This window comes from Drosophila obscura, unplaced genomic scaffold, assembly GCF_018151105.1.
Source record: "Drosophila obscura isolate BZ-5 IFL unplaced genomic scaffold, ASM1815110v1 contig_193, whole genome shotgun sequence".
Classification (NCBI taxonomy): Eukaryota; Metazoa; Arthropoda; class Insecta; order Diptera; family Drosophilidae; genus Drosophila; species Drosophila obscura.
Window position 1 is genome coordinate 523,300 of NW_024542782.1, and position 22,167 is coordinate 545,466.

Consider the following 22,167-nt stretch of genomic DNA (forward strand, 5'->3'; position numbering starts at 1 on the left):
AGTATCTAATTATAATTTTCAATAAATCGACAAAAAAAAATTCCATATACATAATATCCAAAATGGATGACTATTCGAAAATTTTAAAAAACACTTTTAATAATATTAGTCATCAGTCTGCTTACTCGCAGTTGCTAATTGGAGTTACCTCAGGATGGTACGTGGCGCATAAACATACAGAGTTTTAAAAATTACAATAAGTTTAATTTTTATTCGATTCTGCTCTCGACATTCTTAGTCCGATTCCGACTTCACTCGCAACTTCGACTATTTCAAACTTGCCCAATGGCTTCATTCCGCTGCTTTTACTTGTGATTCTCATGTGCATATGTATGTACAAAACACAAGTCCCATAGAATTCATTCGAATTGAGTTGAGTGAGTGCTACGCACGCAATGAATTGAGTTTTTATATATTCGAGTGTGTGTTGCATTTCACAGTTTTCAGTTGTATGCCCGAAACGAAATGAAAGGGACGGTATAGCCGAAGACATTCGAATTACCCGAATTTTTAACGGAACAATATATTTTCATTGCAGGGGATTTTCTTTAAGGCCTGTCTCCAGCACCACGGAAAATTCCTGCCATGAATTTTCTAGTTATTCCGTGAGGGTGTGGAACATAGCTAAAACAGGGTTGATGCATCAGCTGTGTTTTGTAAACAGTGCCAACTGTAAAATTCTGCTAAAATTAAAAAAAAAATGCACTCTGATGATGAAGGGATTGTGTTGGTGGCGGCATATGTATATTGTTGCAAAACAAAAAAGAATAATTTTCATCTCTCTTTTTAGTTTTGCGGAGGTTTTTTCCTACAGCACCATTCACTGCAGGAATAACTGTTGAACATATATTCCTGAGCTGGGTGTGAGCTGTTCTCTCAGTCCCCATACATAGGCAACTATCGATATAAATCTGTGGATTCCGCTCGTGTTGCTAGATACACACTCCTGGAAAACGTAAACGAAAAATTCCTGCCACAGTTTTTTTTATATGGAGTTTGACAGGAATTTTTCGATTCCGCGGTGCTTGATACTTTGCTTTAGTCTTTTTCTTTTCCTTACACACAGCAGCGCAACTACATTTATTTTGGTCAATTAGGACTATTGAGCTACTTTTATCACCGTACTCGTGGTATATTAGATTTGTGGTCGAAGTAGATGTGCGTAACGGAAATAAGAAAACGTTTCCGACAACATAAAGTATGTATGTATATTCTTAATCAGCATCAATAGCTAAGTCGATATAGCCATATCTGTCTGTCCGACCCGATGAGCGCCTAGTTTTCCGACACTATAAGAGCTAGTCGTGTGATATCACACTGTTACGTACTTCAAAATTTTGTCCTGCTCCCTTCCGGCCCCACAAAGGACGAAAATCTTTGACGTCCACAATTTTGAAGATACGAAAAAAACTGAAAAAGCAGTATCGCAGAAAATGACTATATCTACTAGATTACCGAATCTTTGTTAGATCGGATCATTATTATAGACTGAATGGCGGAGGACGTGTTGAATCTACAGTTTTTAAAGTAAAAATTTTGAAAAAAATAACGCAGCAAAACATAAATTTTTCATGTGAAACCTTCAGATTTCCCAGACGATAAGCTGATACCAAAGATTCTATAACACAACAAGATCCGTTATGACCCTACTGATAAAAGCACTCGAAATTTTTAGCGTGGATTTTCGGTTTTTTTTTTGTGTGCGTTGTGTTGTTCGTGATTGAGCGCTTGTTTGTACGAGTGCTTTTTTTCGTATGTTCTGCCGCAACAAAGGAATCAAAGCCCTCCTAAGCCCGTTTCGCAGCGGTCGAACTGGCCGACTGAAAAGCGAAGCTGCAAGTTCAAGCCACACTCGGTGAAAGTTGATTTAAATTTCTTTCGATATATCATTTTTGTACATCATTTTTATACCCGTACTCAAAAAAGAGTTAAGGGGTATAGTAGATTTGTGGTAAAAGTGGATGTGTGTAACGCAGAGAAGGAAACGTTTCCGACCCCATAAAGTATATATATTCTTGATCAGCGTCAATAGCCGAGTCGATATAGCCATGTCTGTCTGTCCGTCTGTCTGTCTGTCTGTCTGTCCGTCTTGTTGAGCGCCTAGATCTCAGAGACTATAAGAGCTAGGGCAACCAAATTTGGTTTCCAGACTCATGTGATATCACACTGCTACAAGTGTATTTCAAAATTTCGCCCCGCCCCCTTCCGCCACCACAAAGGACGAAAATCTGTGGCAGGCACATTTTTAAAGAGATACGATAAAACTAAAAACGCAGTATCGTAGAGAATGCCCATATCTACCAGATTGCCGAATCTGAATCAGATCGGTTCATAATTATAGCCAGAATTAAGAAATTAATTTTTAGTTGCTTCCCCCGCCTCCTCCTCCAGGGACTTACTACTCATTCTCTTTCTCGCTCGCACACTCTACTGCGTTCAGTGCGCGAGCAACCCCTAGCGGAGGAGATGTAAAATCTAAATGGTACATGTATAATCTACATGTTAGATGTAGAATATACATTGTAGATGTATATGTAGATAACAGATGTAGCAACAAAAATTAATTTTCAGTTGCTTCCCCTGCCCCCTCCTGCAAACGACAACGCAACTCATTTTCCTTCTCGCTCGCACACTCTGCAGCGTTCAGTGCGCGAGCAACCCCTAGCGGAGGAGATGTAGAATCTAAATGGAAAATGTACAATCTGCATTTTAGATGTAGAATATACATTGTATATGTAGATGTAGATAGCAGATGTAGCAAAAAAATTTTTTTTTAATTCTAAATAAAAAGCTCAAAAATGTATATACTGACTGAGTACGGGTATAAGTAGAGTCGCGTCCCCAGAAGCGACTCAAACGTTCCTTCTCGTTTAAGATCGGACCATGTATAGTAGTCTCCTTGCGCACACTTTCCGGTGCTCATCGTCACTACGTGGACTGCCGTCCACAGTGATTTTATTCATGGTATTCATTATTAAGTATGTTTGATTTTAAAATCAAGAGATCCCGCAAAAAAACTCATCACCTTAGAATTGAACTTGGCAACACAAACATACACATGTGTGAAATCGAGCTGACCGTAAGCCCGAGTAAAAACGAAATTATAGTAAAAATAGAATACATTTTGTGTAGCGCATGCACATATACGCAAGTGTGGAGTTAGATTGCTTTAAAAAATTGTGCTGCATTCATACATTTTTAACTTCCTCGTGAGGCATCTTGTTGTGTTATAGAAACTTTGCTAAAACCACATAGTATTTTTTTCAAATATATAGCTACATTTATTTGCTTTTCAGAATGGCAAAGATAATTTCAACTCCATTACATGCCTTCATTCGATTTTTTTGAATATTTTCTTCACGTTTCTTTTAGGCTTCAAATCAGAAGCTTGAATTAGAAGATAAATTTCGATTTCCGAGAAGGAAAGAAAATATTCAGTGCGAGTTTCTTAAAAACTGGGTGGAAACTCTGCAAGAACATTTTTCAATGATGCCTATTTATCTGCCAAAATAACGGCCATTGTGCAACAATTCCGTAAGCCTAATTATCAGGGTAAAAAATTAATGTGGAAAAAACTAGAAAATTTGCGCTAGATACTCCGAGGGAACTAACATCCAAGTATTCCTGGTATTATCTTCCTCCGTCCGTCCATAAAGTTTTAATTGACGCTCCCGATGTTATTCAATATGTATTAGTTTCAATCGGAGAGCTCTCTGAAGAAGCTGCGGAGTCAAGGAATATGGACGTTACAAATCATTACTTGTTTAACCGATTACTTTTGAGCTTAGATCCTCTGATCACTGGTCAACGTAAATTACCATATAAAAATAAATCCATTTTATGAAAACAGTTTTTGATTTAGTTGAATAATATTCAAACATTTTTTTTTTTTGAATTTATCAACTTCTCTTTTTTATACCCAAACTTAAAGAAGAGTTAAGGGGTATATTGTATTTGTGGTAAAAGTGGATGTGTGCAACGCAGAGAAGGAAACGTTTTCGACCACAAAAAGTATATATGTATATTCTTGATCAGCATCAATAGCCGAGTCGATATAGCCATGCTCTTCTGCAGTATCGTAGATAATGCCCATATCTAGCAGATTGCCGAATCTGAATCAGATCGGATCATAATTATAGCCAAAATGAAGAAATTAATTTTCAGTTGCTTCCCCCGCTTACTTGAGCAAGAGACCCGCTACTCATTCTCTTTCTCGCTCGCACACTCTTCCTCGTTATGTACGCGAGCGCCCTCTTGCGTAGCATATGTAGAATCTAAATGGTACATGTAGAATCTACATGTTAGATGTAGAATATACATAATATATGTAGATGTAGATAACAGATGAAGCAAAAAAATGTAATATGTACATTTTTTTTTTAAATCAAAAATGTATCAGGGGTGACACAGAAATCACTTCCGCTGGAAAATCACCTCAATTCCATTCCGCCGTGCCACACACAGATTTTTCAGCGGTATCAAAATCGCTCACAATTTATCCAGCGATTTAATTAAATACACCCATAAAACACACCTAAAACGATTCGAATCTTACTTTCCCATAAAGGTTGTTTAATTGGTGGTTAATACTCATCCAAATAATTTAACTTTACACATGTTGAGTTAATAAAGTAAGCATTTTAGTAAATCCCTTTCAATCCGCTGACAGAATTTTCACTTATCGATTCCGCTCTCAATCCGCTGTAGAGCGAGGTGGCCACCTTTAATATTAATTATATTGAAAGCATTCTGTTGTTCTTTAATTAAGCATTACAAAAAATAGCTCATTGCAGTAAAACTTCCTTTACGTCAAACGTGTGCATACTTTTTGTGCAATTTGTGAAAACATTTGTAGTCATTTGTAGTTCTACCAGGTGGCATCGAATCAAAATGTCAAAACAGAACTAACAAAACATTTCTACACATTATTGCCATTGTATTTATGTCAAAAACCCCTGTTTGGCTAAGTGGAGACCCATGGCAGCACAAAAAAAGGCTTAGTGATCATTATACCAAAAACTGGTAATTGTAATGAACTAAATTAGCAGTAGTTTGAGAAGACAATCACAAAAACCACATACGTATCGTCTGACCGTGAAAACGAGTCCGATACGCATCTGAGAAGCCTGCGCTGCAAGGTTTGTATTCTAATATGTTGCCTCCGTAGTTGGCCAACAGTCTCGGTAAAAGCATTTTTATTAAGTTTCCCGAAAATTCAGCTGTCTGTTCTTTTTTTTGAACAGATGATTGCTACCATGCACGGAGAGTTGCCAGACAGCTGCTAGAGTTGCCGAGTACATTGTCTTGTTTGACTCGCACGATATGGGATGTTTTTTTGCTTTGAAATTATAAAAGTACAGCTTTGAAAATATATTATTTTATACCGTCAACCGTCAACGACTTCAGACGTATTTTTGTATCGCTGCGCCGTGAAAATCAATTAATCGTGATTAATCATAAATTAATTCGCGAAAAAGCGCTCGGGGTAGGCATGGGTACTAGTGATCGTGCTGTCCATGAATACCATCCAATCGTATAATAAAGATTAATAGAAATAATAGAAAAGAATAAATGTCAACGTATAAGAGCACCAGCTCGGTAAAGAGCACAAGCACTGTAACCAAAGCCAAAATGAGCCAAGCCCGGCAACAACAACAAGACGAGCGTCGGCTCTCGCAAGCAAAAAACAACGCGTACTTCTCTATACGCTCGCCAAAGGCAGCAGTACCAACAAAAACTGCATTACTGCAAGTGAACGAGGAGAGCACGCTCTCTCTCCCCTGCATTGCAAAGTGGGTCATGGAGTGCTCAGTGCCCATCCCCCGACTCGTACTGCCTAACCAGCGATTTGCTAATATCGACAACAACTACATAGTACAATGCCCTCGCTCAAAACTGTGTCTTCGACCACAACAACGACAAGAACCACAACAGCAACCACTGCAATTGCTCAGCGCCCGATACTGTCGACCTGCTGCGACAAGCCCCACCTCTCCTAACGGAGCGTTAATTCAGACTGGGCTCAATCGCTATGTGCAAATCAAAAAAAAATTGAGCCCACAAAATGTGAAGAATAACAATGCAGCTAAAATAACTAAAATAACCGAGAACACTGTGCCACATAAGGCACTAGCAAACAATAGATTTGCGACATTAAGTGTCCCAAATGAAGATGAGATCGCCCAAACACCCAAGGCCAAAAAATTAAGACCGCCACCTATTTATGTTCGACAGGCAAATTGTGCTGAACTGGTCAAAAAAATAACTGATACAATTGGCGCAAACACATTCTATGTGACGTCATTAAAAACGGGTAACATAAATGAAACAAAAATACAAGTCAATGACGAACAAAACTATCGATCAGTTGCGAAATACCTCGAAAATGAAAAAATGAATTACTACACCTAACAACTTAAAAGTAGCAAAGGATTACAAGTGGTTATCAAAGGAATCGAACCAACAGTCCCAATTAATGAGATAATAGATGGACTTAACGATAAGGGCTTCGAAGTCAAAATGGCTATGAACATAATAAATAGAAATAAAATTCCCCAGCCAATGCTCAAAGTAGAACTGACACCTGAAAGTATGCATATAAGTAAAAATGAAGTTCATCCAATATACAAGCTTTAATATCTACTGCACCGTAGAATCACCGTTGAGGAACCACAAACGAAATGGACCGGTCCAATGCACAAATTGCCAGGAATATGGACACACGAAAACCTATTTCACTCTACGGGCAGTCTGCGTGGCATGTGGTGATGTTCATCTCACTGAGGCGTGCCCCGTAAATAAGGAGGACCCATCTGCCCAAAAATTTAGCAACTGTGGGGGAAACCATACTGCCAACTATAGAAGTTGCCCTGTCTATAAAGAATTGAAAAATCTCCTAAATCAACAAATAACTGCAGCTCGAAACCCGGTCGTCCGACAAAACTTACCCCATATATCATCAACTACGACTCCAGGAGTTTCTTTTGCTCAGGCGTTAAGTTACAACAACGGGTCGTACTCCTCAGTCTCTAAGCCGACACTTCAACCAACCACAGCTGAAATAATGCAGAATCAGGCATCAAATCAGATCCCAGAAATCTCTGCCCAACATACCCCTGCTAATCCATCCCAATTGCCTAGTGGAATTGAGTCAATGCTGGTAACTATAACAAATACAATGGTAGCAATACAACAAACGATGCAGGAGCTTATGCGCAACCAAAATCTCCTCCTGGATCTCCTAATCAAACAGAAATCTGTTTAAATGTCCTGTCTAAATATATGTTTCTGGAATGCAAATGGCATTTCTCAGCACAAATGCGAGCTCTTACAGTTCCTCGCTCAACACGACATTGACGCCATGCTCATATCAGAGACTCACCTAACAAATAAAAACTATTTTCACCTCGATGGCTATAACTTCTATACGACAAATCATCCAGATGGTAAGGCACATAGAGGTACTGGCGTTCTGATCAAGAATCACATTAGGCATTATGTATTGCCTTCATTTGCTACACCTTATCTATAGGCAACAGCAATTCATATTGAAATTCAGAGCGGCTACCTAAACCTAGCCGCAGTATACTGCCCACCACGCTTCTGCATTTCCGAAACAGAATTTGTAACATTCTTCGACCTACTAGGTGACCGATTTATAGCAGCTGGTGACTACAATGCCAAGCACACCCATTGGGGATCTAGACTTACCAAACCGAAAGGAAAACAGCTATATAACGCTATAATAACGCCACGAAACAAGCTAGACTTTATCTCTCCGGGCAAGCCCACATATTGGTCCACAGATCCAAACAAGCAACCCGACTTGATTGATTTTGCAGTTACAAGAAGGGTGCTGCAGGCTCAGATTAATGTAGATCACTTAACAGATCTATCATCGGATCACTCGCCCATTCTACTTCACCTTTACGACCATCCAGAGCTTTCGGAAATCCCACACTTTCTAACTTCTAGCAAAACAGATTGGCTCAAATACAGGAAGTACATAAGCTCTTATATTGATAGCTGCCCAAATATTAATTTTAAAGATGACATTGATAGGTCAGTCGAAGCATTGGTATCCTCAAAGTCACTGGCGGCAAAACACTCAACACCAATGTTAGCACCTAATAAACTTTCCAACAGCAGTCGTATTTCTGGGCACATTGAAGTGCTGCTACGCGATAAAAGAAGGCTTCGCCGAGAGTGGCAAGCACACAGATCACCTGCCTCGAAAGAGCGGCTAAAAACAGCCAACCACCTACTACGCAGAGCCCTAGAAGATGAAAAAAACCGAGCTCAAATATCCTATATGGAGCAACTCTCCCCAACTAGTAAACGTTTCCCACTGTGGAAAGCAAAATCAAGCGTATGCCCACTAATCGAGAGTGAATCACCTTTGCGTACACAAGCAGGAGAGTGGGCTCGCAGCAACAACGTCCATCTAGAAAACGTCTTCAAACCACACCCAGCAAAAAATAGCTTTGTGCTCCCACCAACCAACAATCCCGAAGCTACTCCGCCTATCATATTCCAATCAGGAGAAGTCACAAGGGTCATTAAAGACCAAATCTCAAAGCAAAAGAAAGCACCGGGCCACGATTTCATCTCCCCTAAAATGATCATAGAATTGCCGAGCTGTGCAGTGTATTTCCTTACTGTGATATTCAACAGAATGATGAAATGGGGCTATTATCCTCAAAAATGGAGGAAATCAGTCATCACAATGACAGACGGAAAAGACAAGTCCAAGCCATCATCATATAGACCTATCAGCCTACTGCCTTGCCTATCAAAGATATTTGAAAAGCTGCTCCTGAATCGTATCAAACAACACCTACACATCAACGGTGCCATCCCGACTCACCAATTTGGATTTCGCGAAAAACACGGAACCATTGAACAAGTAAACCGTATAACCTCTGAGATACGAAATGCATTTGAAAGACGGGAGTATTGCTCCGCTGTTTTTCTGGATGTCGCCCAGGATCTCGACTGCGTTTGGTTAGATGGCTTAATCCACAAAATCAAAATATTACTTCCACAGAACATCCATGGAATATTGGAGTCATACCTACAGCAAAGAAGTTTCGCAGTACGATGCAAAGATTTCCTCTCTGAATATCATCCAATTGAAGATGGTGTACCGCAAGGCAGCGTGCTTGGACCGACACTGTATATCATATTCACAGCAGATCTACCGACAAACAGCCTAACAACAACTTCGACATTTGCTGATGATACTGCCATATTAAGTCGCTCCAAGTGCCCAAGAAGGGCAACGGAAAACTTATCATCTCATCTCGTGGCCTTAGAAAAATGGCTAGCAGACTGGCGGATACATGCAAATGAGCAAAAGTGCAAGCATGTCACCTTCACGTTAAACAGACAAACTTGCCCTCCATTATGTCTGAACAATATCAACATTCCACAAACCACCGAAGTAACATACCTTGGTATTCATCTGGATAGAAGGCTTACTTGGCGTAAACACATCGAAGCGAAGAGAAATCTACTTAAATTTAAAGCTAGTAATCTACATTGGCTAATAAACACCCGTTCACCACTAAAACTGGAGTACAAAGTACTTTTGTACAATGCAGTTCTCAAACCCATCTGGACATACGGCTCCGAGCTATGGGGAAATGCTTGCGTTAGTAATTTAGAAATAATCCAGAGAGCTCAATCGAAGATACTAAGAAATATCACTGGGGCACCATGGTACATACGGAATGAAAATATCCATAAAGACTTAAATGTAGGATCAGTTAAAGATGAAATTGCAAAGTACCAGGCCAAGCTTCAAGCCCATCCTAATAGACTTGCGCAGTCTTTAACTTGGCACACTAGCCATACACGACTCCGGCGAAGAGATCTCCCCACCCAGCAATAATACTTAGCTAGGGACGTACTCTAAGTAATTAAGTGTAATTAGTTAAATAAATATATTAGGCTAAGATTTGTATACTTGTCGTAAGTCTCTAATAGGAAAGATTCAATAAATAAAATCCCGTAATAATAAAAAAAACGAGAAGGAACGTGTGAGTCGCTTCTGGGGACGCGACTCTACTTATACCCGTACTCAGTCAGTATATACATTTTTGAGCATGATTTTTTAGAATTTTTACATTTTACATATTTTTGCTACATTTTTTATCTACATCTCATCTACATCTAACATGTAGATTGTACATGTACCATTTAGATTCTACATCTCCTCCGCTAGGGGTTGCTCGCGCACTGAACGCGGCAGAGTGTGCGAGCGAGAAGGAAAATGAGTTGCTTGGTCGTCGGCTGGAGGAGGCAGGGGAAGCAACTGAAAATTAATTTCTTCATTCTGGCTATAATGATTATCCGATCTGATTCAGATTCGGCAATCTGGTAGATATGGGCATTCTCTACGATACTGCGTTTTTAGTTTTATCGTATCTTTAAAACTGTGCCTGCCACAGATTTTCGTCCTTTGTGTGGGCGGAAGTGGGCGGTGCGGGGCAGTGATATCACATGAGTCTGGAAACCAAATTTGGTTTCTCTAGCTCTTATAGTCTCTGAGATCCAGGCGCTCATCAAGACAGACAGACAGACATGGCTATATCGACTCGGCTATTGATGCTGATCAAGAATATATATACTTTATGGGGTCGGAAACGTTTCCTTCTCTGCGTTGCACACATCCACTTTTACCACAAATCTAATATACCCGTAATATACGGGTATAAAAAAAATTATTTTATATCATAAAAGAAAAAAATTAAAAACCAATTGTTTTAATATGATAAAATCAATAAAACTGCACAATGAACCCTATTCGAATTGAATCTTGAAAGGTGTCAACCCTAGCCTTAGTTCGAATTTGGTTTGTGACAATGCTAAGAAAAAAGGAAATCGCTCGGAATTCTGTGGCACGGCGGAAATTTTGAAGCGGAAATTTTGAAGCGGAAATCCTCTGCGCGGTTTCCCATTTCACTAGTGATTTCTGTATACCCCTGTATATTCTGACTGAGTACGGGTATAAGCAGAGTCGCGTCCCCAGAAGCGACTCACACGTTTCTTCTCGTTTAAATTAATTTAAATTCATTACATTTTATTTATCTTAAATTTTTTAACTTTAATAAAATAGTCAAAAGCAAAGAAAAATAATTTCAGTTTTTTTAAAATTAATTTTCGATGGTCTGTTGGTCGCGAGGGTAGTGGGAGAGGGATTTAAGCGGTTTATTTGTATTATTTATTTGTTTATTACTTACGACCACTGTGTAACGGACGGACAGACAGACAGACATGGCTTTATTGACTCGGCTATTGATGCTGATAAAAAATATATGTACATACATTAGGCTGGGAAAACATTTTTTTTTTTTCGATGGACACCCCCAATTCTGTTTTTATGTTATTTAATAAAATTATACAATTTTTTGCAAATTTTTAGTTAAATGTTTGGGGGTTGCTACCACGACAGGAAAATACACTTTTGGTTAAATATATATTAAAAGAAAAGTTTAATATGTCGGTTTTTTCAAATAATTTTGAAACTTAGAAACTAGTTCATATTGATAGCACTACTCAACAAAATTGAACTTATTCTTTAGGCTGTGGACCAAAATGACTTTTTCTGATAGATTTAGGGATTTACAAATTTGTGTAGTACTTTATTTTTTTTTTATGGTGTAATTTTTTTTAAAAGAATTTTTGAACTCTGGTATTTTTTTCATGGTTTTTTTCAGAGGTACAAATTTTTCACATAGCTTAAGTATCTTATATTTGGTTGCATAGAACTTTGCAGTTCTGAAAAGCTGACAAATGCAGCTATAAATCGGACACTTTGCATCTGCAGCTTAACGCCTGAAAGATATTAAGCTTTGAAATTAAAATTTTCATAATTTTGTTTTGAAATTTGACTTTCAAAACTTTGGAAAAGTCGAAAGAAAAATAATTCTTGGCATGCATTCCTTTATCTACCAGACTGCCGAATCTGAATCAGATCGGATCATAATTATAGCCAGAATGATGAAGTTCATTTTCAGTTCCTTCCCCCGCCCCCTCCTGACAGAGACCCGCTACTCATTCTCTTTCTCGCTCGCACACTCTGCCTCGTTATGTACGCGAGCGCCCTCTAGCGGAGGAGATGTAGAATGTACATTGTAGATGTAGATAACAGATGTAGCAAAAAAATGTATAGGTAAAAATTTTTTTTAATTCTAAAATTCTAAAAATTATAAGCTCGCGTCCTTAGAAGTGACTCACACGTTCCTTCTCGTTTTATTTAGTTACTCTTAAAAAAATTAACGATTGGTGAAAAGAAGTTTAGCTGAGGTTGATATATTTAGATAAATATCTCGCAAAAACTTGTGCAGGTTTATACTGCCAATAACTGATTAATGACGATATGAATGGTATCAATATACATATATGCAATAGATTTCACCAATAAGACTACTCGACACGAGTTTCCCTCAAGGAACAACACCAACTTTTTCTTAAAGATTTAGGGCTTAGAAATGGTTTGATGGTAATTTTTATTTTATGTCGGAAGTTTTTTTTAAGAATTTTTTAAATCTGTTATTTTTTTATTAAAGCTTTTTAACGAATTTTAGGTCCAAAATTTTTCCCTATATTTTAATGAACAATTCCTTAAACGACGCATAATTAATGCACCTATACACAAAAAATAGAGGTCACAGGATATAATATTTTTTCGACTTTTCCCGAGTTTTTTAAGTCAAAATTTTGTTAAAAATATCGCAAAAAAATCACATTTTTGCATTTCAATGCTTTTTATTTCCCAGAGGCTAAGCTAAAATCACAAAGTGCTTGGGCTAACCTTGTAGCTGTTTTAATTATGTTTTCAAATTGGCAAAGTTCTTTACAATCAGACGTAAGATATTAGAGTAATGTGAAAAAAGGAGCGTTATCTCTGAAAAAAGCTTTACAAAAAAATACCAGAATCCAAAAATTCTTCAAAAAAAAGTTCTGCCAGAGAAAAAAACCATAATTCTTTAAAAAAGTTAAAAGTCCTATATCTATCAGAAAAAGTCGGTTTGGATCCTTAAAAAAAAAGTTGGATTTTGTCGAGTAGTGTTATCCAACTCATTCAGCAACAAATTTTTTTTTTATTTTCTTAATTAAAAAAAAAAAAGAAAAAAGACCCTTTAAGTTACTATTAAATCCAAGGTAACAAAACTAGGCGGGGTCCCGCTTGAATTTCGAAAAAAAAAATTGTTTGGCCTAGCCTTATGTATATACTCTATGGGGTCGGAAACGTTTTCTCCTGGGTGTTACACATCCCCACAAAACTAATATACTTACATATAGCCCAATACTCTCAATCGAATAAATATAGAAAATGTAAAAAATATTTCAATAAAACAAAAAATTTTACATGTATTAGCTTGTGATATTTTTGTGTGACCGTTGTTCAAACATATCAAACCTATATCAGTCCGTCAGATAATAGTAAAATACAATATCTAATAATCGTGAATCTTGATTAAATTAATAAAACGGGAAGGAACGTGTGAGTCGTTTCTGTGGACGCGACTCTAATTGTCTACCCGTACTCACTCAGAATATAAATTTGTGAGCTTATGATTTATGTAGAAATTTAAAATATTCTACATTTTTTTGCTACATCTGTCATCTGTCAGACAGATATGGCTATATCGACTCGGCTATTGATGCTGATGAAGAATATCAGGGGTGCCACAGAAATCACTAGTGAAATGGGAAACCGCGCAGAGGATTTCCGCTTCAAAATTTCCGCCGTGCCACAGAATTCCGAGCGATTTCCTTTTTTCTTAGCATTGTCACAAACCAAATTCGAACTAAGGCTAGGGTTGACACCTTTCAAGATTCAATTCGAATAGGGTTCATTGTGCAGTTTTATTGATTTTATCATATTAAAACCATTGGCTTTTAATTTTTTTCTTTTATGATATAAAAAATTTGATTTTTCAAAGCTGTACTTTTATAATTTTAAAGCAAAAAACATCCCATATCGTGCGAGTCAAACAAAACAATGTACTCAGCAACTCTAGCAGTTGTCTGGCAACTCTCCATGCAGGACAGCAATCAACTGTTAAACAAAAACACACATCTGAACTTTACGGTAAACTTAATAAAAATGCTTTTAGCGAGACTTTTGGCCATCGAAGAACTACGAAGGCAACATATTAGAATACAAACCTTGCAGCGCAGGCTTCTCAGACAGTGCTGCCAACTTTTCATAAGGAAAAAAAGCCATTTCTTCTTATACAAGACACAAAAAAAAGCTGAAAAATTACAGAAAAATTTGTTTATTTCTGTAGTATTTTATAGGGTTTTTACTGTAAGACCGCCATTAATTCGTCTAACTCAGAGTAATTGTCTTCAGGCTCGCAATCGTACGACTTGGTCGTACCAATCAAACGAAGATAATTTTTGGGCACATCATAATCGAAACAGCATTTTCCCAGTCTTCGTAGTTTTGTGACGCTGATATCTGTTGATTCGTCGAGTAAGAGACTGAATTTGGAGTCCCCAATATCGCTGCACAAGTCTTCGAAAAAATGACGCGCCAGAACATTCTTAATGATGCTGGTGCATTTCGTTCGATGCAGCTTAACTCGTCCTGCAGCTCCAACTTCAAAATTTTTGTTGCACAAGTTGCCCAAATGATCAACTTGTGCCATGGATGCATGTTGAGCAATAAAGAGACACAACGCTGCTTCCTGCTCAACAGTTTTAACAGGCAAAGTTCCAAAATCTATTTTGTTTTGTTGTGTGAAGCCGGTCGTCGAACTCGTGTGCTTCTTCGTTTTCGCATGAGCCCGCAGATCACTAAGTTTGGCTATTATTGTGATTTTGCAATAGCTGCAGTACACCCTATGCTCATCAGTATCGTCCTTTCTTGCCCAAGCTTTAAATTCATCGCTTTCAAGCCAAGCATCGCGGCACTTCTGCTTATATTCTTTAGGCATTTCACAAATTGTTATACGTTAACATTCACTTTCGCGCACATAGGGATGGTAGAATTGTATAGAGATGATAATATTCTTAGAACTAGTGGTGGAGTTGCAAATATCGATACAAAAATATGACTAGTCTCATACTTTTTGATTCAAGTATAGCAAAAATAAAAAAAAAAAGCGGAAAAAAGCCAAATAATATTCTAAAAAATCCAGAAGTCCCGCTTCCCGCAATTGCCAAACTATTCGCGCAGTTGTTCATCAAAAAAAGCCAGATTTGACGGGAAAAAAGCGGAATCGGCAGCACTGTTCTCAGATGCGTATCGGACTCGTTTTCACGTTCAGACGATACGTATGTGGTTTTTGTGATTGTCTTCTCAAACTACTGCTAATTTAGTTCATTACAATTACCAGTTTTCGGTATAATGATCGCTATGCTTCTATTTGTGCTGCCATGGGTCTGCACTTAGCCGAACAGGCGTTTTTGTAATAAATGCAATTGCAATAACGTGTAGAAATGGTTTTGTTAGTTTTTTTTTTTTGGCATTTTGAAGCGATGCCACCTGGTAGAACTACAAATGTTTTCACAGCTTGCGCAAAAAGTATGCACACGTTTGACGTAAAGGAAGTTTTACTGCAATTCGCTATTTTTTGTAATGCTCAATTAAAGAAAAACAGAATGCTTTCAATATAATTAATATTATATATATTTCTCCGAATTCGACTTAAAAAAGGTGGCATTACTGCATTAACTTCGAAAATCCAAATTGGTGTGTGGCACGGCAGAATGGAATTGCGGTGATTGCCAGCGGAAGTGATTTCTGTGGCACCCCTGTATATATACTTTATTGGGTCGCAAACGTTTCCTTCTCTGCGTTACAAACATCCACTTTTACCACAGATCTAATATACCCCTTAGCTCTTCAAGTAAGGCTATAATAAGTGTTAAACATCTTTTTTATTTTTATAACTTTTAAGGGCCACTGGGTTTACAACCATGAAAATTGGAAAATTTGCAGCATTTGCGATTGGCGGGAGCATAATCTTAATGGAAATAGCGCACCAAGAAGGAATTATCGAAGTTAACTGGCCCAGGCTGACAAAAGGTTTTGCTTCAATAGCAAACAAAGTGGAATCTTCAATTCTGGGGCGTGAAATGACTTGGGTCGATAAGGTAAATTTGAAAAACACTTTTTTATTCATGTACATATATGGTCATTAAAAATTTCATCGGTATTCCCTACTGGGATGTATGGCCACGTTGGCTTTTCTTGGCGTTTTATCTTCGCTCAAGCTATTGTTTAAGAATTAAGGCAATATATTTTCACCCGCTTCTAAAACAAGCGTTTACCAGCAGAGTTTTGGGGGTGTAATAGCCTCTGCACACTGAGCTCATCCGGGGAACGGTGGAAATTTTTGACAGATATGAAACACCGATTCACACTGTTACCATCCACCATCCATGCAAAATCAGCTGAAGAGCATAAAATAAGAAAGATTTGTGCGGAACATTTTTTGATAAGCAAGAATGGATAATAATTTTTCTTGGCTGTCAGTCAACAGCAACCAATTTTTTTGCAGAAGTCAATCATGTTAAAAATGAATGATGACAAAAAGTTACGATTCGACAGTCAAATCGCAAAGAACCGTGCTCTGATATTATCGCAAGATTTTTACGATTTGAATACGGTTGCTAATGAGCTCGCGATTTTAGAAAGAATTTCACATAGCACCTAAGTAAAAACTTGTGTGAGCGTGAGCGTATAGGTGCACAAAGCAAATGAAAAAGGGTTGTACATTTGGTACCTTATCGCGTTCCCAATTCCCAATTGGCAGTCGGGCCCGCAACCTTCCAAAAGGTATTTTTTGTAAATTTTTTTCATTTTTTAGGTTTGGTTGACGAATTTTAGCTCCACCGTCTCTCCATAGATTTAAATGAACAATACCTTAAACGACGCCTAATTAATGAACCTATACACAAAAAAATAGAGGGTAGTGGGAGAGGGATTTAAGCGGTTTATTGGTATTATTCATTTGTTTATTACTATAGGCTGCTGATTCCATTTAATACCGACTTTGTGATTTTTTTGATTAAATTTTAATTCTTGAGGAACCTATTTATTGAAAAGTAAAAGCTTTTGTATAGAAACAAAACAATACTCTGGCTATCATAAGCGTGCAATTTGGTGCCTGCGTTGAGGAGCCGCTTACACACAGATTTTGCTCCACAAACTTATAGTATAGATTTCAAAGCTCCAAACCTATCAGAAAAAGTGGGTTTGGTTACTTGAGGAAATATCGTGTCGGGTAGTGTATTCTTGCTCACCTTTTCTGCCTACTGGAGCTCCAACATCACTGACCTCACAGTGTGACTCGGCAGCAGCAACAAGATCAAAGGCCCACTTAACTACTGAGATCGTCACAAAGAGCACAATATTGACTGTGCTATTAAGTACTGCCCCACAAGCGCGAAATTCTATGTAAACAGAAAATAAAACAAATTCCGGCAATAAAAACAGCATGCAAACACAAGGTCCGGCTAGGCAAACCGGATTTAATCGCTATGTTCAAATCAGGAAAATTCAGAAAACTAAAATTGTTGGTGATTTTGTAATTTTTTTTCGTTGTAATGCGAACGATCAGCTTACCGAAACTAAATAAGGACCCCAAAGCAGAGAATAGCTCCATCGCGCTAGTTAACAAAGTTTTTGAACTTTTAATGTCATTCCTCTTAATAAAAGGAAAATAATCGAACATGAAACCAAACTTTAAACATAAACTGAAGATCAATTCCGAGTTATATCCAAATATCTATTAGCACCAAAAAAACTAAAACACCTAACAAATATAAAGCAGCAAGTGCCTGTAAGTGGTACTTAAAAGCTTAGAGCTGGACGTCACTCTGGCTCAGAAGGAAAGCAAGGCAGTAACAAATATTATATTATTTTTTCTAGCCAAGAAAGCGAGAACCACTCCTAAGGTCGAGCTCGAGCCAGACATCTGAACTTTAAAGAAAAACGAAGTCCACCCAATCTGAAAACTGCCGCTGCTGTCTCTGTAAAAGAACTGCATAAACTCGGCGTCAGTGCAATGCACAAAATACTGTAAGCAACGAGTAGTCTGCATAGCTTGTGGAGACAGCCACAACTCAGTTTTTAACAAAGAAAATGCCAAAAACTCTCCACGCGCGCTTTCACAATGCACCAAACAAATTTTCAACTTCCCAAACCGCACCACACATATTTTTCGCAGAAGCAAAAAGGTTTTCACTTAATCCCGCACACAACATGAAAGGAGTCTCTTTTTCTAATGCTCTAAAAACGTGGCGACATCTGCACTCATAGGACGGCAATGGAAGGGAGTGGCTGGAGTGCAAACTTCAAAAATTTCTTTTGCAATCTCTCGATACGCGCAATTTGAACGACCCCAATGGGTTCCAAACCACTGAAGCATACTCAAGGCGCGAGCGCACCAGAAATGAATAAAGACTTAGCCTCGTATATGGGTCCTTAAGCTGGGATGAATTACGCGTAACAAAGCCGAACATAGCATAGGCTTTTGGCAAAATGAAGTTCAAATGTTCGATAATAGGATATTTTGAATCGAACAAGACACCTAGGTCTTGTGACTCCGTCTGCTTCAAGAGCGGAAGGTCATCTATTACCAATACAACATACTTTCGCTGCTCAAGATATGAAATTAACCAACTAAGCAGGCTCTAATGAATCCCCAACCGATGCAGCTTGGCTAATTAGGCACAGTGGGAGACTTTGTCAAAAGCCTTAGCAAAGTCAGTGTACACCACTTTGTCCTGAGAGTGCCCTCTAAGGCAAGTGTTCAAAAATTGCTGAAGGCTACCAAATTAGTGGTCGTTGATCTACCCGGCATAAAACCGTGCTGATTTGGGCTAATGTACGACTTCATGACGAAAGAGATCTTTTTGGCAATGATTCGCTCAAGAAGTTTTGAAGCATTGCTGAGTTTGGCAATTGGTCTATAACACTACTCAACAAAATTTAACTTTTTCTTTCGGCTGTGGACCAAAATGACTTTTTCTGATAGATTTGGGGATTTTAAAATTTGTGTAGTACTTTTTTTTTTTATGGTTTAATTTTTTTTTTTTAAGATCTTTTTAAAATCTGGTATTTTTATTTATGGTTTTTTTTCAGAGGTATTCTATTTTTCACATAACTTAAGTATCTTATATCTGCTTGCATAGAACTTAGCAGTTCTGAAAAGCTGACAGCTAATAAACAATACCTTAAACGACGCCTAATAATTGCGTCTATCTAAAACTAAAAGTACATGCCAAAAATTATTTTTTTTTTTCGACTTTTCCTGAGTTTCTAAAGTCAAAATTTCGGGAGAAAAAGTCATTTTGGGCCACAGCCTAAATGTCGTGTTGACTATTAGTGATACAATTCTTAGCACCTCTCTTAAAAACGGGATTAATAGTGGCAGCTTTGCACTTTCCAACAAGCTGACCCGTTACCAAAGAATTTTTAAAGAACATTTTCAGAGGTTCACAAAAAGCCACAAAGCAGTTGCGAAGCAGAAAGGCGGAAATGCCATCACTGTCGGGAATACCTCTGAGAAGCTGTTCCAGCACGATTTGGTTATCGATAACATAACATAACAGAGGCCTTATTGTATGAGCTGGCACTAACGTGTGGCTATAACATCAGTAAATTTTGTGCTTAATAGTACAGGATTAAATAAACCTGTTTTTTGCGAATGTCAGAGCGCCTTGAAATGAAAAGTATGACTTTTGGCTGAAAACGTAATAAGCAAGAGTAAGTGAAAGTCGGAGCCAGCCTAATTATCAAAATTTGTATTTATATGGTATGTTAAATTTTTTTTTCTGATAACAGGAGCACCCAATTTTGCAATTTTGACAGTCAATTCGCCACTTTTCAAAATTTGCTTTGACTAAAGCATAGCTGTATATGTATATTTAGTTTGAAAAAAATATTTTGAATTGAAAAATTTTTCGAGTCGATTCAGTCGATATTTAAAGATCAAGAGCAGAGCCCTTTACGGCCTGCACAAATAACAAAAATCTGTGGCGTCTACAATTTTGATGATACGAGAATATCGGAAAAAAAATCACTACTCTTTTTATACCCGGTCCTCGGAATATACATATAATAGCCTGTTTACACTACGTTTGAGTTTTGGGCTAAACTCAGTTTTTTATACCCGTACTCGAGGAGTTAAGGGTTATATTGTATTTGTGGTAAAAGTAGATTTGTGCAACGCAGAGAAGGAAACGTTTCCGACCCCATAAAGTATATATATATATATTCTTGATCATCATCAATAGCCGAGTCGATATAGCTATGTCTGTCCATCCGTACTTCTCTCAGTCCGTCTTGTTTATCTATGACTATCTATAAGATTGCCGAATCTGGTTTAGATCGGATCATTATTATAACCAGATTGAAGAAATAAATTTGTTTCTTTCTCTTTCACACACTCTGTTCGGATAAGCGCCGGCCATGGCAGCACAAAGAGCAGTTGAGCATATGTAATATCTCTTAATGTAACGTCTCTCTTTATCACCGATTTTTTGGCCTTTGATTATGCTCTTGCTGGTGCTTTGCTCTTTCTCGTCGTTCGTCAGCCGCTGTAAGGGAGGCTCGTCAGAAAAGGCAGAAGACACTTCGAAATCTACTATCGTCTAAAAAAAACGTATCGTCGGTTGGCATAGTGACGTTATTGCCACATCATTGCATTTAATTCTATAAAAACTACAACGCTACAACACGGCTCAGGGGTCTGCCTGTTGTTAATTCTCGCCCCATAATAGGAGAAGGAGGAGAACGAGCTAGGCGTGAGAAGAGAGAGAGAGAGATTTAGGTGCACATGACAGATGTAGCAAAAGCAGATAGAAGCAAAAGCAGATAATATATTCTTAAATCTGACTTGATTACCGGGTAGAAAAGTAGTAGCGCGGCTTTAGACGCGCCTCACAACGTTCCCCATTGTTTTTTTTTTAATAATACATATGTTATAACACCTTAGTATAACTTTTTTTTATTTGCAGACTGAAAGATATGTCGACGACAAAATGGTAAAAGCCGAGGGCTTGTTAAAGAACAATAGTAAAAAAGTTAGAAAGTGGTACACAAAACTTATCGGCGATGAAGATGGCCCAAAAGTAAATGAACTTCACATTTTTACAGCAGCATTTTTTGGTGGAGTTGCCTTAGGTATAGCAACCGGTTAATTAATTTTTAGTATATACCACTAAAATTAACTTCATTCAAGTTTAATATTTTGAGTCATATATAATACAATAAAAAATAGTACATGCTTTGTAGCAATAAAATCGTTATGCAATTATTATGGGAACAACATTATTTGGGATACGTATTGACCCAGCCACTGAGGTCGCTTCAACAAATTTAAAAGACAAATGAGCTCTGCTCCAAGCATTAACCTTTAAGCAGCCAGACCACTCCCCCCAAAGTCTGACTTAATGTCCATGTGCTTTGACCTACGTATTTTTCAGCAAACCTTTCAAGATTTTTAAAGAAAGCACAACATTTTTTTGTTGTAAGTAAGATTGTAAGTAAAAAAGAAGCGTCAACCGTCAACGACTACAGACGTATTTTTGTATCGCTCCGCGGTGAAAATCAATTAAATCAATTAATCGCGATTAATCATAAATTAAATTCGCGAAAAAGCGCTCGGGGTAGGCATGGGTACTAGTGATCGTGCTGCCCATGAATACCATCCAATCGAGTAATAAAGACTAATAGAAATAATAGAAAAGAACAAATGTCAACGTTTAAGAGCACCAGCTCGGTAAAGAGCACAAGCACTGTAACCAAAGCCAAAATGAGCCAAGCCCGGCAACAACAACAAGACGAGCGTTGGCTCTCGCAAGCAAAAAACAACGCGTACTTCTCTATACGCTCGCCAAAGGCAGCAGTACCAACAAAAACTGCATCACTGCAAGTGAACGAGGAGAGAGCACGCTCTCTCTCCCCTGCATTGCAAAGTGGGTCATGGAGTGCTCAGTGCCCATCCCCCGACTCGTACTGCCTAACCAGCGATTTGCTAATATCGACAACAACTAGTACAATGCCCTCGCTCAAAACTGTGTCTTCGACCACAACAACGACAACAACCACAACAACAACCACTGAAATTGCTCAGCGCCCGATACTGTCGACCCACTGCGACAAGCCCCAACTCTCCCAACCAATAAGTTCAAAAAATG

General features: G+C 38.1%; 1 protein-coding gene across 1 annotated transcript; it reads left to right on the forward strand.

Annotated features, from left to right (window-relative positions):
* The first annotated feature begins 1 nt into the window (after nucleotide 1).
* Nucleotides 2–21,270, forward strand: LOC111075656 (FUN14 domain-containing protein 2). Its single transcript, XM_022369094.1, has 3 exons — nucleotides 2–157; nucleotides 15,918–16,113; nucleotides 20,986–21,270. Exons 1-3 carry the CDS (start codon nucleotides 63–65, stop codon nucleotides 21,166–21,168), a joined length of 474 nt encoding a protein of 157 aa, XP_022224786.1. The 5' UTR covers nucleotides 2–62; the 3' UTR covers nucleotides 21,169–21,270.
* Nucleotides 21,271–22,167: the final 897 nt, after the last annotated feature.

What these genes read in the sequence shown, in the direction of transcription:
- LOC111075656 (XM_022369094.1), top strand. Translation starts at nt 63, where the DNA reads ATGGATGACTATTCGAAAATTTTAAAAAACACTTTTAATAATATTAGT. An exon ending in ATTGGAGTTACCTCAGGATG is followed by an intron (nt 158 to 15,917) that starts GTACGTGGCGCA and finishes ATAACTTTTAAG; the next exon opens with GGCCACTGGGTTTACAACCA. An exon ending in AAATGACTTGGGTCGATAAG is followed by an intron (nt 16,114 to 20,985) that starts GTAAATTTGAAA and finishes TTTTATTTGCAG; the next exon opens with ACTGAAAGATATGTCGACGA.